A 13,713-nucleotide genomic window follows, 5' to 3' on the forward strand; every position below is an offset into this window, starting at 1 on the left:
AAATCACCATCTGTGTAGATGATGCTGGCGTCCACCTCAGTTCATACTCTCTGTTTTCTGCTACCTTGCCTCTGGATCTATACATATTCTAACACAGGTACTCTGAGCACTTCAGCTGACAGGACTGCAAAAGGCCCGTGAACCAACAGCTCTGAGCAATGTCCATGGGACCATGGTGACTTCTCTCATAGCTGCAAGAGCCCAGGAGTTTTGAATGTAAAGTTGTGTTTGTTGGAAAGTGGTAACATCCAAGGCATGATGAGGGTGCATCCCACCTAGTTAAATATCACAACTAGTCCTCTGGTAAATAAACCAGTGGCCAAACACTAAGCCATGCAGGTCTCTACATACCGTATTTCTAAGCTAGACCACTAAAGGAGGCAGACAAAATGATCAAAACATGGTGGTATGAATTAAGAGAGTAATATCCACCTCATTAAGCTAGGGCTAATTCACAACACTACAGCTGGAATCTGGGGGGTCTGAATGAAAATGGCCCCCACAGACTCAGAGGGAATTGCACTATTGGGGGTGTGGCCTTATTGATGGAAGTGTGTCACTGGGGGTGAGCTTTGAAGTTTCAGAAGCTCAAGCCAGGCCCGGTCTCTCTCTTCTGATCCAGATGTACTGTCTCTGCCTGCATGTTATCATGCTTCCCACCATGATGATAATGGACTAAACCTCTGAACTCTAAGCCAGCCGCAATTAAATGTTTCCCTTAATAAAGGTTGCTGTGGTCATGGTGCCTCTTCACAGCAATAGAAATCCTAATTGAGACAGAATGCTTCACATAGAAGCTGATTTAATGTTCCACTCACTGAGAAAAGCCCAGGTTCCTTCCTCAGCATCAAGGCATATTCTGTCACCACAGAAGCCAGGCACACCAAAGCTGTGCCAAAAGGGCAGCAGTTCAGTGAGTTCTGCTAATAGCCCTGGCTTTGGGTGAAGGTCTTGCTCCCACACTGTGCCTGAATGCTACATTTTCTTGGGAGAAGGGGGAGTAATCTTGGGTGTGGCTCAAAATGTCTATTTAACTTTATCTTATTATTTTTCTGTTTTGTTTTCTTGAGGCAGGGTCTTGCTGTATAAACAAAGTTGGCCTTGAGCTCACTCCATATCCCAGGCCGGCCATGAACTCAGAACAATCCTCTGGACTCAGCCTCTCAGATGCTGAGATAATAGATGTGTACCACCATACCGGCCAAATGTCTGTTTAATAGTCTGAAAATGTCTTGGTGAGCAATTTATTTTTTCTTTCTTTTTAAGCACAAAGGAAGAAGAAGGAGGAGGAAGAGAAGCAAGCATCTGCAGATTTCACATGTGTGAATTTGCTTACTCACTAAAGTGTATGTTTAACACAAACCCACACTCCCGGCACTGTTACAGGCACCCCAGGCACATGCCTGTAAGGAGAGTGAAAGCCTGAGTCACCCAGCTCTCCAGGTTCAGAGGTGGCCTCTGTCTTTGGTTTTGCTCTCACGCTGTAAACCAGTGTCCTTTAAGCCGTCTATTCAGGGCTACTCTCTTACACTTGTGTGTATTTTCTGTTGGTAATCTTGCTGCTAAAAATGGTCCCCGAGCACAAGGCTATGGCTGTTCAGTGTTTCTAACCATAAGAAGCCTGCGATGTGCCTTGTGCAGAAAATAAGTGTTGGATAAGCTTGAGTTACACTGCTCCTATGTATTAGCAAAATGCTAGGAAGGAGGGAGGAGACAGGAGAGCAGAGGAGAGGAGAGGGGAGCAGAGGAGAGGAGAAGAGAGGAGAGCACAGGAGAGGAGAGGAGAGGAGAGGAGAGGAGAGGAGAGGAGAGGCAAGGAGAGGAGAGCAGAGGAGAGCACAGGAGAGGAGAGGAGAGGCAAGGAGAGGAGAGGAGAGCAGATGTGACCATGAGGATCAGAACCTGGGTACCTTTACTGAGGTCACACAGACAACGGCTGACCGAAGGTGAATACCCAATCACTGGCACAGTGATTCCATGTTAGCTCTCAATTTCTACATTCGGTGAAAAATACTGAGTTGATTCCAAGTGGCAAATTAGGGCTAAAAGGGCAGATTTCCATAAGAGCAATTAGCCCAGTTGGCTAGTGAGGGAGTTGAAGTGGGAGGCTCCCCATCACAGGAAGCACTCTGACTCAAGGCCCACTTCCGAGCAGCTTGCAGGACAGATTTCTGGTAAAGACAGACACACCCCTAAGAACTAGAGAGATGAGAGTTCCCCAGCGCCTACAGCTTTGGTGTGTCCACAACATACCGGGCTGAACTTGTCATGGCCAAGCAGAAGGTGTCGTCGAAACTGCTCAGTTCGTACGGCCGGAAGAACTCATTGTGGATGTCTATCTCCTCTTCACACCTGTGGAACTTCTTCACGATCAGCTTCTTCAAGTTTGCAGCACAGATAACTGAGGGAAAACTGCTGTTACTCCAAACACTTGAGGGGACCTCCGGCACACATCTGTGTGACACCACCAGTGCTCAAGAGAGGCGCCGCTGCACCCCGTGTTAGACATAGCACTCACCAAGTTCATTCAGCCCAAGCACCTAGTACTTACTCAGGAAAGAGACTCACGCACAGAACCAACCATATCTGCCTGGAACTGCTCTAAGAAGGGTCCTCAGGGGTCCAGGTGGGAGCAGAGCGTTACTTCAGAAATTTAATTGCTCATTCCCTTAAATTCCTGTTGCTCTTAAATCCCCCACCCCTGCAATCTAGTATAAATAAACAAACACATAGTTCGTTCTTCACTGAATCTCTGTTGCTACTCAGATCCTGTTCATGGTCATTGTTAAAGTCCCTCCTGGGCCAGGGAGACAGCTCAATGGGAAAAGGGACTTGCAGCCGCACAAAATATAATAAACATGCTGTGGAATGTTCTGTATGGCAAATGTGTTGCTAATTAGTTAATAAATAAAACACTGATTGGCCATTGGCTAGGCAGGAAGTGTAGGCGGGACAAGGAGGAGAATAAAGCTGGGAAATGGAAGGCTGAGTCAGAGAGACACTGCCAGCCGCCATGATGAGAAACAGCATGTGAAGATGCCGGTAAGCCACGAGCCATGTGGCAAGGTACAGATTAATGGAAATGGATTAATTTAAGCTGTAAGAACAGTTAGCAAGAAGCCTGCCACGGCCATACAGTTTGTAACCAGTATAAATCTCTGTGTTTACTTGGTCGGGTCTGAGTGGCTGTGGGACTGGTGGGTGACAGAGATTTGTCCTGACTGTGGGCCAGGCAGGAAAACTCTAGCTACATAAACAAATAAAGTGCTTTCCTTTGTCCCAAACAACCAACCCACCTCAGCCATGTTATTAGTGACTTTTTCCAGAGTTTCAAGTTGCGCACACTTGGGAAATGAATTAATAATTTAGTAACAACTTAAAAATCCTTGGTAACCTGTTCTGAACTTCCCCAAAGTTCAGATGCACAACCATGGCTTAAACAGAATTCTCACCTACTACCCCTTTACAAATGGAAAATTGGTTGCCCAAGGTTAAGATATTAAATAACTAATATAGTCATATAGCCAGGACTACACTATATCTAAAGTTGGGGAATTATTTAAATTTGGAAACATTCTAATATACAGTACATTTTAGTGTATTCCTTTATATGATTTCTCCTGACTTTCTGACACATTAATAAAATTTAGTTTAAATGTGATCAGAATGGAATATATATATATATATATATATATATATATATATATATTCCATTATATATATTCACTGCCTAACTATAGGAAAAATGTTTAATTTTGTCTTACTTCCTCTCAATCTCTCCAAGATATAATAAAAAAATTAATATGAAATGTAATCAGTCCTAACTTAAAATGAACTACCACATCAACCAAACGTTTGCACAGCTTATCTAATAACTCTAAGGCACAACACAGGAGGCAAAGGCCTACTCAGATAGAAGGAAGCATAATCATCTCTTTGTGTAAGATGCTAAGAGATGCTATGGTCCCCTAACAAAATAGCAACATAATAATGAATCCACTTCTTTCCATAGGACAGCATATCAAATGCTAATGCTTTAAGCCCATTTAAGCACAGTTCTAAAACGTGGTAGAGAACCTGAAAGAGAAGCAGGTACTCACCTTCATCATAAGGCAGTGGCAAATGCTTTATCACCTCCGGTGTCCACCAGTATGTGTAACTACAAAAGTAGAATGGACAAGAGGAACCAAATGTAAACGCTGGCTTTCCACAAGTCACCAGATAAAAGCTGCTTCCCTCCACTTCAAAGGTCCTTTGTTCTTCTTTAATAACACATTTGCAGAGCTTTTGACATAGTATGTCTGCATATGCTCAAACGCTCCTCATGCCCTTTGCATGCCCATCATCAGAGATTTGCAAAATACCAATACACTCTGCTGCTGCTGCTGCTTAGTTGTAGCTAAAAACACAGGTTTGCAGAAACTCTGCAGGCTGCGGGTTACTCCTCTGGGTGCTATCTCACCTGGTGAACAGTGAGACGTGACCCAAGTCTAGTTATGGGAGAGCTAAGGCTGCTTCTCTACTCTGCTATGGGATATGTGTGTATAGTTACTGAAGCAGTTCACTGAAATCATCAAGGAGCCAACTGGACAGTCCTAAAGAACAAGTTCCCCGAGGTCACAACATGAGCCCCATCCATTCTAGCTGAAAAATGGACCACTTATGTGCAGAGGCCAGAGCCAGGGCAGGGAACGTCAACTGTCTGGGCTTCTGCTGGAAGAGTCATCTCTGATATATGTAGAGAATCAGAACAAATCCTGAAACCCCTTCTCCCTCAACTAAGAATTTAATGGTAAATCAAATTCTAATAAAATAGAGATTCCAGGAGAAAGAGCTGTGTCAACATTTGTGAAAGCTAGAAAGAGAAATAATACATACAAATGTAAAAGAAAGACAGATTTCCAACAGTTAAAGCCTATGGCCCAACACTGCAAAGGAAGTTTAATATAATGGGTTTTAAAAGATAAAAATGCTGAAATTATGGTCATGAGTATTCCTAATTATAAAAAAAAAAATGGAGGAGCACCCAAGTGCCACTGGCAGGACGTCTCCTAGAGACGACAAACAGAAGGCACACTGGAAAGAACAGGATGGAGCAGGAAGCCTGGGGTCTGGGGTGTGAGCAGAGCTGACAGCAGAAAAGGCTTCCTGGGGTCTGATCAGGACGTCTGTCCAAATCCACAGTGCACAGGTACCCCTTGGCCTTCCTACACATCAAATTCCGAGTCAGAAGACTGGCCCGGGGTTCCTGAGTGTTGACACGCCACCGGGTGCCACTGAAGGACTGACTCCAAGCTGCTTTCTCAACAGCAGGCCTGGGACTATGCAAAGAAAGGGGAAGAGTCTGCCGCTTGCAGAGGCTGACTTCAATTGTTCAACGTCTATCAGTCACCTGCACGGTATCAGACGCTGCTCTAAGTGTTCAAAGAGCTACACTGAGAATAACAGCCGCACACAAGGCAGACGGGTGTGTACAGCCCAAGCCAGAAGCAAGCAGCAGATCATCTCTAGCCAAGTGTCCTGGTGCAGGTGAGATCCAAATCTTACTCCATTGCAGATGGCTAAATGCAGTCTTCCGATTTTACTATATGCACTGCCAAAGCAGCATGATGAATGCATTCTTGATGCTCCAAAGTGAGAGGAAGACAGATCCCAACAACCACATGTCAGTAAAGGCGACGTCAATCCCAGCAAAGTCACAGATTCAAATTTCCCATAGAGATAGGTTGTGAGTAACCAAAGAGATAAATTTGCATATACAAATAAGCCACATTCATGCTAATTTTATTTTCTTTTGTGGGCAGGGACTCGGGTCAGAGAAAGACATGGCCCAACTGTTAGAAGGCTGGAGTATGACGGACCACACATGCGCATAAGGCAGAGTGTGTGTATCTTCCATTCTCTGATGACCCAACTCAGGCAAAGAAGATGGTAGAGAAGATATCAACTAGTATATGAGGAACTTGCTAAAAATATGTTACTTACAATTGGCTTGCTTAGGAGAAAGGAGCAATCATTGTCTAAAGAATGAGTTTTAACTTGGAATGTACTATTCAGATGTGGTGGTTTGAATGAGAATGGTTCCCATAGGTTCATCTATTTGAATATTTGGTTCGCAGTTGTTGGAATTGTTTTAGGGGGTGGTCTTGTTGGAGGAAGTGTGCTACTAGAAGCGGGCTTTGAGGTTTCAAAAGCCCATGCCAGGCCCAGCCTCTCTCTCCCTCCCTCCCCCCCCCCCCTCCCTCCCTCCCTCCCTCCCTCCCTCCTCCCTCCTCCCTCTCAGGCACTTCTCTACTGCACTTCCTGCCTGCCTGCTGCCATGCTCCCCACCATGGTGATCATGGACTCACCCTCTGAAATTGTGAGCAAGCCCCCAGTTAAATGCTTTCTTTTATAAGCTGCCTTGGTCATGATGTCTCTTCACAGAAATAGAAAGGTTAACTAAGACAGACAGACAACTAGAAGAGATACTTTTGTATCAGCGATTTGAGACCAGGCTGTAAGTTTTCAAACTATATGATCAGACTACATTTCTCTAAGCAATATAAAATGACTCAAGAATGTTTTTGAAAAGCCTATGTCCTGAGTGGGTCTCAGAAACAAAGAGGCCCCCAAGACAGACACACCCTGGAGAGGAGAAGGACAATCCTACCGCCTCCACCACCTCTCCCAGGAGCATCTGCTCCAGGGGAGAGCACCTGCAGAGGCAGCGCCCTGCTTTGGCTACGGATCACCAAAGAGGAGACTGCTCAGAACTTCTTCCTTTGGGTACAGCACCCCATCAATCACTCTTTTCTTCTTAGTCCCTAGAATTAAGAGTGCTGAATTCTGCTGGATTACTTAGCTCAAAGAGAATCTTAAGAGGGACCGTCTTTAATTTTTCCAGCTACCTTGAGAGTTCTTTAGAACAAGATAAGTGAACGTGAAGAAAGCAGTTAATATCACGAACAACACATGAACTATGAACCAATAGCTGAGGAGCCCCCAACTGGATCAGGCCCTCTGGATAAGTGAGACAGTTGATTAGCTTGATCTGTTTGGGAGGCAGCCAGGCAGTGGGACCAGTTCCTGTCCTCAGTGCATGAGCTGGCTGTTTGGAACCTGGGGCTTATGCAGGGACACTTGGCTCAGCCTGGGTGGAGGGGTCTGGACCTGCCTGGACTGAATCTACCAGGTTGAACTCAATCCTCAGGGGAGTCTTTGCCCTGGAGGAGATGGGAATGGAGGGTGGGCTGGGAGAAGGCGGGGGGGGGGGGGGTGGCGGGAAAGGGGAGAACAAGGGAATCCGTGGCTGATATGTAAAATTAAATTAAATTATAAAATAAAAAAAATACCACAAACAAGACAGAGACACATACATGGACAGGGTAACAGCATCTTAAGACCCACAACTGTTTAAATGATCCCAACCAAAAGTACCAGACAGTGTTACATGGATGGAGTTATCAGATGGTACACCACAGGTCCAACCCAGCATTTCTCATCCAAGACTTAGACTGAGATCAAGATGGGTAGCTGATTAAACCTGAAGAAGCATTTTATATACTTCTTAATACTAGAGGAGTATTTGATTAATAAAGAGGATGTACTTAACAACTTTGTCTTTCTTGTGGAAGCAGGCATGACAAGAATGATGTCCACATGGCAGTGTGACATGGTTAGGGATGTGGTGTTTCTAATGGATAAGGAGCTCAGAGAACACTGTCAGAGCAAAATGCTGAAAACAGCTACGGTAGTCTGACATTTAATGACGACCAGAGAGTGCAGACACCGAGTGGTGATCCCCATGGTCTCCCAATCACAGGCAAAACCCGGGCCAAACTCTGACCCCTCCCGCAGGCAAGGCTGCAAGCTTAGGACAGGTCTCGGTGTCAGCTAATACACAGAGGGAGAGCACTCTCGACACCAGCTGGAGCATCAAGGGCCGGGAAAGCTGAGGAAGAGATTTGGAATGTATGAAGTTACCTTTAAACATTTAGGACTATCGCGGAGATGAGGAATCATCTTCCCAAGAGCTTGGTGGGCTGAGGGGGGTCACCCCATAAGATTTCAGTGAGGCAGATCTCAGGCCGAGGTAAAAAACAACTGTATAAGTGATGGTCCTAACAACCGCCTCCTCACGGGGGAAGGGGGGGAGACGGGACACATTCTGGCCACAAACCCAGGCTGGCCAAACACAGGGTAGATGATGACTCTCTGGGCAGACAGGAAACTCACAAACTAGACTGAGCAGGGCCAGAAAATTAACTTGAATGATTAATGAAATAATTGGTGTGTGATATCTAAAGCCAGGCTGGGAACATTATAAACATGTCCCTGGCACGAGGTAATATACGACGTATTAACCAGGCTTCGAGCAAAGGTGTGGTGAATGGTCTGAGCAATTTCAACACAAGTGGCATTCAGGGTAACAGAAGTGGTTACTCAAAACCACCTGAGCCCTCGGAAGAGTTGGTTTTATGTCCCTCCCCTGTTTTCAGTAAAGACATTATAGCATTGGTAAACAGTATAAACACAGGACAGCCACCAAGTGTGAAAACACAGATGAACACATAATCAAGTGTCGATTGCTATTACATTATACAAAGGACGAACCACTGCCCAAGTTTCTGGAAAGATTTTACGGGCATCCTGTATGATTTTTTAGTAAATGCTAAAAAGTAAAGGCTATTTCCTTAGACAGCAACAACGATATTAACACCTATGGGACTCACTGTGTGCTAAGCTTTTCGATGACCTCGGCTGATCCCCAGGGAAGCACAATTTTCTTGATAAAGAAGCAGAATTAGACCAGTTGGCTGACTTTACGGAAGGTCACTTGGGTGTTAACAGGAGGTGTACCAGGGCCCAGCTGCTTCAAGACTGTTTTCTCACTTATGCCTTAAAATGACCTTCTGAGATCCAGTACCATCTCCCTTCTATCAACAAGAAAACAAGGTCCCAGGGGGCGGTAAGGGGTCCCAGTGCCTATTTCCAGAAACTCGAACTCAGCGCCATGTGAGTGAGTCCCACACTCTTGTCTGTTGCTGCCTCTGGGTTAACATCTGTGTAGGGTGTTACCCCGATTTAACAGTCATCAGGATAACCTGCACAGCCGCGTGACACCAACAAGTCCCCAACCAAACACTGAAGAGCACCCTAGAGTGACAAGCTGTACTGACGAGCAGCATCAACTGGAGATGTCTATCCAACGGGCTCTGGTACCACGGGGAGGGGGTGGGGGGGACAAGTGCAGTAAGTAACGGAGTGAGCCCCATTATCTACCTCGATGAAATTGTCAGGCTGTGGCAGGCCTGTAACTGCTCTTGTTGAATCATCTAAGCAGCTGAATGATCTCAGCCAAGGCACATTCTCTCGGCACCTCAGTTTCCTATTTTAGGAAATGGGTTGTAACACCAGTTTCCTTTTGTTCCCACACATAGGTCCCCAAAACCACCTGCCACAGTTATGTAACCCAAGGTAAGCAAGCAGCGTTACACTTGGGAATACATAGATAGTTTCTGCTGTAGGAACTGGAATGTTGGCTGTTTCCAGGTTGTATCTTGATAGCTTCAGTACTGGGCAATGCAACATTTCAGAAATCAACCACATTTACCTCTAGTCAATTAACCAGCAAAGCAAAATACTAGTGTTTACACACACGTCATAAATAATAACTGTAATTTTAAAACTTACAGAGCTTCATTTCTAGAGGAAAAAGATCATGAATTAAGGTATTTATTCTAATATGAGCTGATGAGAACGAAAGTGAGAAACCTATAAACCTTGAGACTTTGCTAACATGTTAAATATTTCTGCAGCAACACAGGCATTTCCAACAACTACATTAGCGTTTATGATTGCCTGTGGTCTGTACACAATCAGAGGCGGGTAGTAACTCACAGTATCGATAAAACAACTTTGACATATCAACCTGACTGTGGGATGAAAGCACCTTGGTGGAGTCTGATGTCACTACATGCTTTGAGGGGAGAGGAGCCATGTTCCAACTTCCTATGGACTGCTCAAGAGGCACAGGACTCCTTACTGAAAACACTAAAGAGCTTGTAGCTAGGTTCTCAGGATGAGTATGCGAGATGTGCACATGGCCCTTTGCATCTTGCACATGAGGAAAATGAGGCTCAGAGAGGTTCAAGAAATCGTCTGAGGCACACACTTGGAGATATTCCAACTCAGATTCATGTAACTTGGAAGCTCATGTTACATGACACCATATTAAAGTGCTTCGGGGAAAATGTTCATTTCTTTTCAGAAAACTCTTATGAGCTAAAAGGTTGACACACATCTCACTACGGAGGCCAGGCTGGCCTCAAACATGCAGCTATCCCACCTCAGTGCTAAGATTAAAAGCATGCGCCTCCATGCTTAGCTCTTTTGAGAATATTCTTACTAATTTAACGACAACCAAAGAGTCTATACTGGTGAACGGCTCTAGAAGGCCAAATTGACAGAAGTGGTCATTTGCCACTAGAATCACAGCTCTGGGTTCCTGTGGGGACACAGAGCTATTTATGTTGGAAGAACATCAGCAAGCATTTCCGACTCTGATGTGACAAAGTAAACACTGTTCAGCTATCACTTGAAAACACCAAGGCTGACTTGAGTCTTGGGTTTCTTTCTTAGTTGTAGGAAACTTTCAAGAATGAAGTTGCCGGCTTGCTTTAGGGGCTCTGTACCACACATCCCGTGACAGTGTCCTGGAAATTTACCTGGATCTCAGGGACCATGCAGAACAACCAGTGACTAACCATGATTTGCCAGAAAGTGCCCAAAGCCACAGCACACACGCTAAGACTCCCTGCCTCACCCTAGGTGCTCACGCCATGCAATAGTTATTCAACAGTATCAAGTCTGAGTTTACATGGTAGACTGGGGCGGGGGGTGGCGGGGGGCAGGTACCTCCTTCTAGACGGTGAAAGGCTCATGGTGTTCTTGTGGTGCAGGTAAAAGTCTGTGGGGAGTTCCCAGAGATGAGGTTTCCCTTCTGTGGGGTGGAAAACACCCAGGAAGAGATTGATGGAATCTTGTCTATCGGCATCTAAAAGGCAAAAATATGCATTTCAGACAACCCACTGTTGACTCAGACACCCCAGGACGACATGGTCCCAAAGGACACAGATCCAACTGTAGTTTCCTAGACCAAATCTCTATGAAGATGCATTTGTATTTCAAACTCCATACACACATACACAAACTCAGTCATCCATGTTCTGAGGGGAAGGAAAATTCTGCTTGTGAAGGATGCTTCCTTCTTGCCCAACGCCTCTCATAAACAGGGGAAAGGGGATATAGACTGCTTCTGGAATGTTAGCTTAAAGCCACATAATATTGAGAGTGGTTTTGTTTTTGTTTTTGTTTTTTTTGTTTTTGTTTTTGTTTTTCGAGACAGGGTTTCTCTGTGTAGCTTTGGAGCCTTTTCTGGATCTTGCTCTGTAGACCAGGCTGGCCTCGAACTCACAAAGATCCACCTGGCTCTGCCTCCCGAGTGCTGGGATTAAAGGCGTGCTCCACCACCACCCGGCTAGAGTGGTTTTGTTTTTAAAATAAAAACCTATCATCTGCATTTGTTAACTTGTCTCAAGTAAACACCACACTTTGTTCTAAAGACAGAATGACCCAATTGCTATAGGAATTCTGCTGCATGACCTTGACCCAGTCAGCTGCAGAGTTCCCGCTTTGATCCCTTCTTCCACAGAGACACTGTTTACAGCATCTCTGCCCCTCAGCTGCAAAGCTGGCCTCTTCAGGGACAATGAAGACAGCAAGGGCACATGAATAGCGTCCTCATGCCAACTCATCAGCCACCTCAACACTGCCCTCCCACACTGTGCCTCCACCTGACACACCTGGCTGGCACTCGTCCGGTGTCCTTTCCTCCTTATGTTTTGTGGTAAACAATTACACTTGAAGTGCTGTGTGCCCATCTTTCCCATTCTACACTTTCTCCTCCCTGGGCCCTTGTATCACCCCCCACCCCATTTCCTTCTTGTCTCAGAGGCCTCAATATTCAAGTTTTTCACAGACACTCACCCTCACCTCCTTCTGAAAACAATGGAGGACTAAGAGGAAGCACAGTAGAATTCCTGCTGTGGAACCAATAAAATAAAGTGTACTTTCGTCCAACAGCCTCAGTAAATGCATACACCTGAAATTAGTATTGGGTTATCTTGTCATTTTAGCAAAAGCAAATGAAATATCAAATATGTATGCCTATTACTAATAATTTGACAGGAAGCATTCTATTAAAATAGCACTTACCTTTCAGGCTAAAAGTAATACATAAAAGGGATGTGTTTATATGCTGATATCTTTGGGGCCTTTTTTTTCTACTTGCTGAGAGAAAATGCATATTAGATGATACAGACATTACCACCCCAATTTTTATCTCTTTACATAGCACCAAAGTAAACATCCTGCTCTCAGAGTAATATAATTCTCCATGCTTCCTGAATAGACTTGATCGCACTTGATAATCCACTTCATACAGTGCCCAGGGTATCTTAATACTATCTAAAGCAGCTTTCCATTTTTCAGTCATGCTTTCAAGGGGTTTGTTTCACCTTCTAAATCAAACAGCATCCTCCTTAAAATTTTAGCAAGTATAGTAAACACAGAGGAGGTAACAAGCATTCCTCAACAGACATTCCTTCCACAGACTATCAGAGGTTATTGAAGCCATTGCTGTTGTTACAACAGAAAGTTTCTCTATGATGGAACAGTCACCTAAGCTTGGGCTAAATGGCCACCCCAAAAAGCCTAGGCATTGGCTAGATACTATTTTTTTTAACAACTTAATTATTTTATGTTTGTGGACGTTTTGTCTTGCATGTACATCTGCACACCAGAAGAGGGCATCAGATTCCATGAGACTACAGTTATAGATGGTTGTCCATGCCATGTGGGTGCTGGATATTGAACTCTGAAGAGCCCTTAACCACCGAGCCATCTCTCCAGCCCAAGATTTCTACCACCTCAACCCCCCCGTTTTTTGAGACAGGGTTTCTCTGTGGGGCCTTGGCTGTCCTGGAACTAGCTCTGTAGACCAGGCTGGCCTCAAACTCAGAAATCTGCCTACCTCTGCTTCCTGAGTTCTGGGATTAAGAGCGTGAGCCACCATGTCCTGCCTGGCTGGACCCTTTCAACTGCAAAATAAACTAGCCTTTCCCTGCAAGATGGTAGCACTTTGGGTTTGGTCAAGTGCTCAACAGAGGTTGGTCTTCTGTAGCCCAGCAAGTATGAAGACTAATCATTTATGCTTTAAAACCCAAATCCCTATGAACCATTCAAATACCATTTAAGCTATTATACTAACCAGTTCTATTACTAATTATATTTAAAAGGCACAGGACTGAATATAGTCATTTTTAATTAATTGTCTGAAAACATTGTGGAACTGTATTATAATAATATTAAGTTTGTGATGAAGTGGCCTCTTTTATCAGCAAAAGAGGGAACTACTGTTCAAGAAATAGTACTTTCAAACTGTTGGGGAGAAAGAAGAATGAAATTAGATCCCCACCTTGTACCATTTAATGAAAAAAATACTATGGAGTGTAAGAATAGTACAGATCAACACCCAGTAGACACAAGCACGTGTAACACTGAAAAGAAGGAGACAGAACCAATGAACGTGCAAAAATCCAGCTCTGCTATTTATCAAACAAGCGCTGACTAAGCCATTTCCACTAAAGACTTTCAAGCTCAGTGTTCCCA

At 44.6% G+C, this 13,713-nt stretch overlaps 1 protein-coding gene across 2 annotated transcripts in view; it reads right to left on the reverse strand.

Moving 5' to 3' along the window:
* The window catches only part of Fig4 (FIG4 phosphoinositide 5-phosphatase), a 114,884-nt gene that overhangs the window by 35,331 nt on the left and 65,840 nt on the right, over window positions 1–13,713 (reverse strand). For both annotated transcript variants that reach the window (XM_052751492.1, XM_052751494.1), the window contains exons 16-18: window positions 10,900–11,038; window positions 4,101–4,159; window positions 2,254–2,401 (exon numbers count right to left, since the gene is read on the reverse strand). In XM_052751492.1, coding sequence (XP_052607452.1) covers window positions 2,254–2,401; window positions 4,101–4,159; window positions 10,900–11,038 — 346 coding nt within the window. The remainder of the gene's footprint in view (window positions 1–2,253; window positions 2,402–4,100; window positions 4,160–10,899; window positions 11,039–13,713) is intronic.

Source organism: Peromyscus californicus, unplaced genomic scaffold (assembly GCF_007827085.1).
Source record: "Peromyscus californicus insignis strain IS unplaced genomic scaffold, ASM782708v3 Scaffold_22__1_contigs__length_63687245, whole genome shotgun sequence".
Classification (NCBI taxonomy): Eukaryota; Metazoa; Chordata; class Mammalia; order Rodentia; family Cricetidae; genus Peromyscus; species Peromyscus californicus.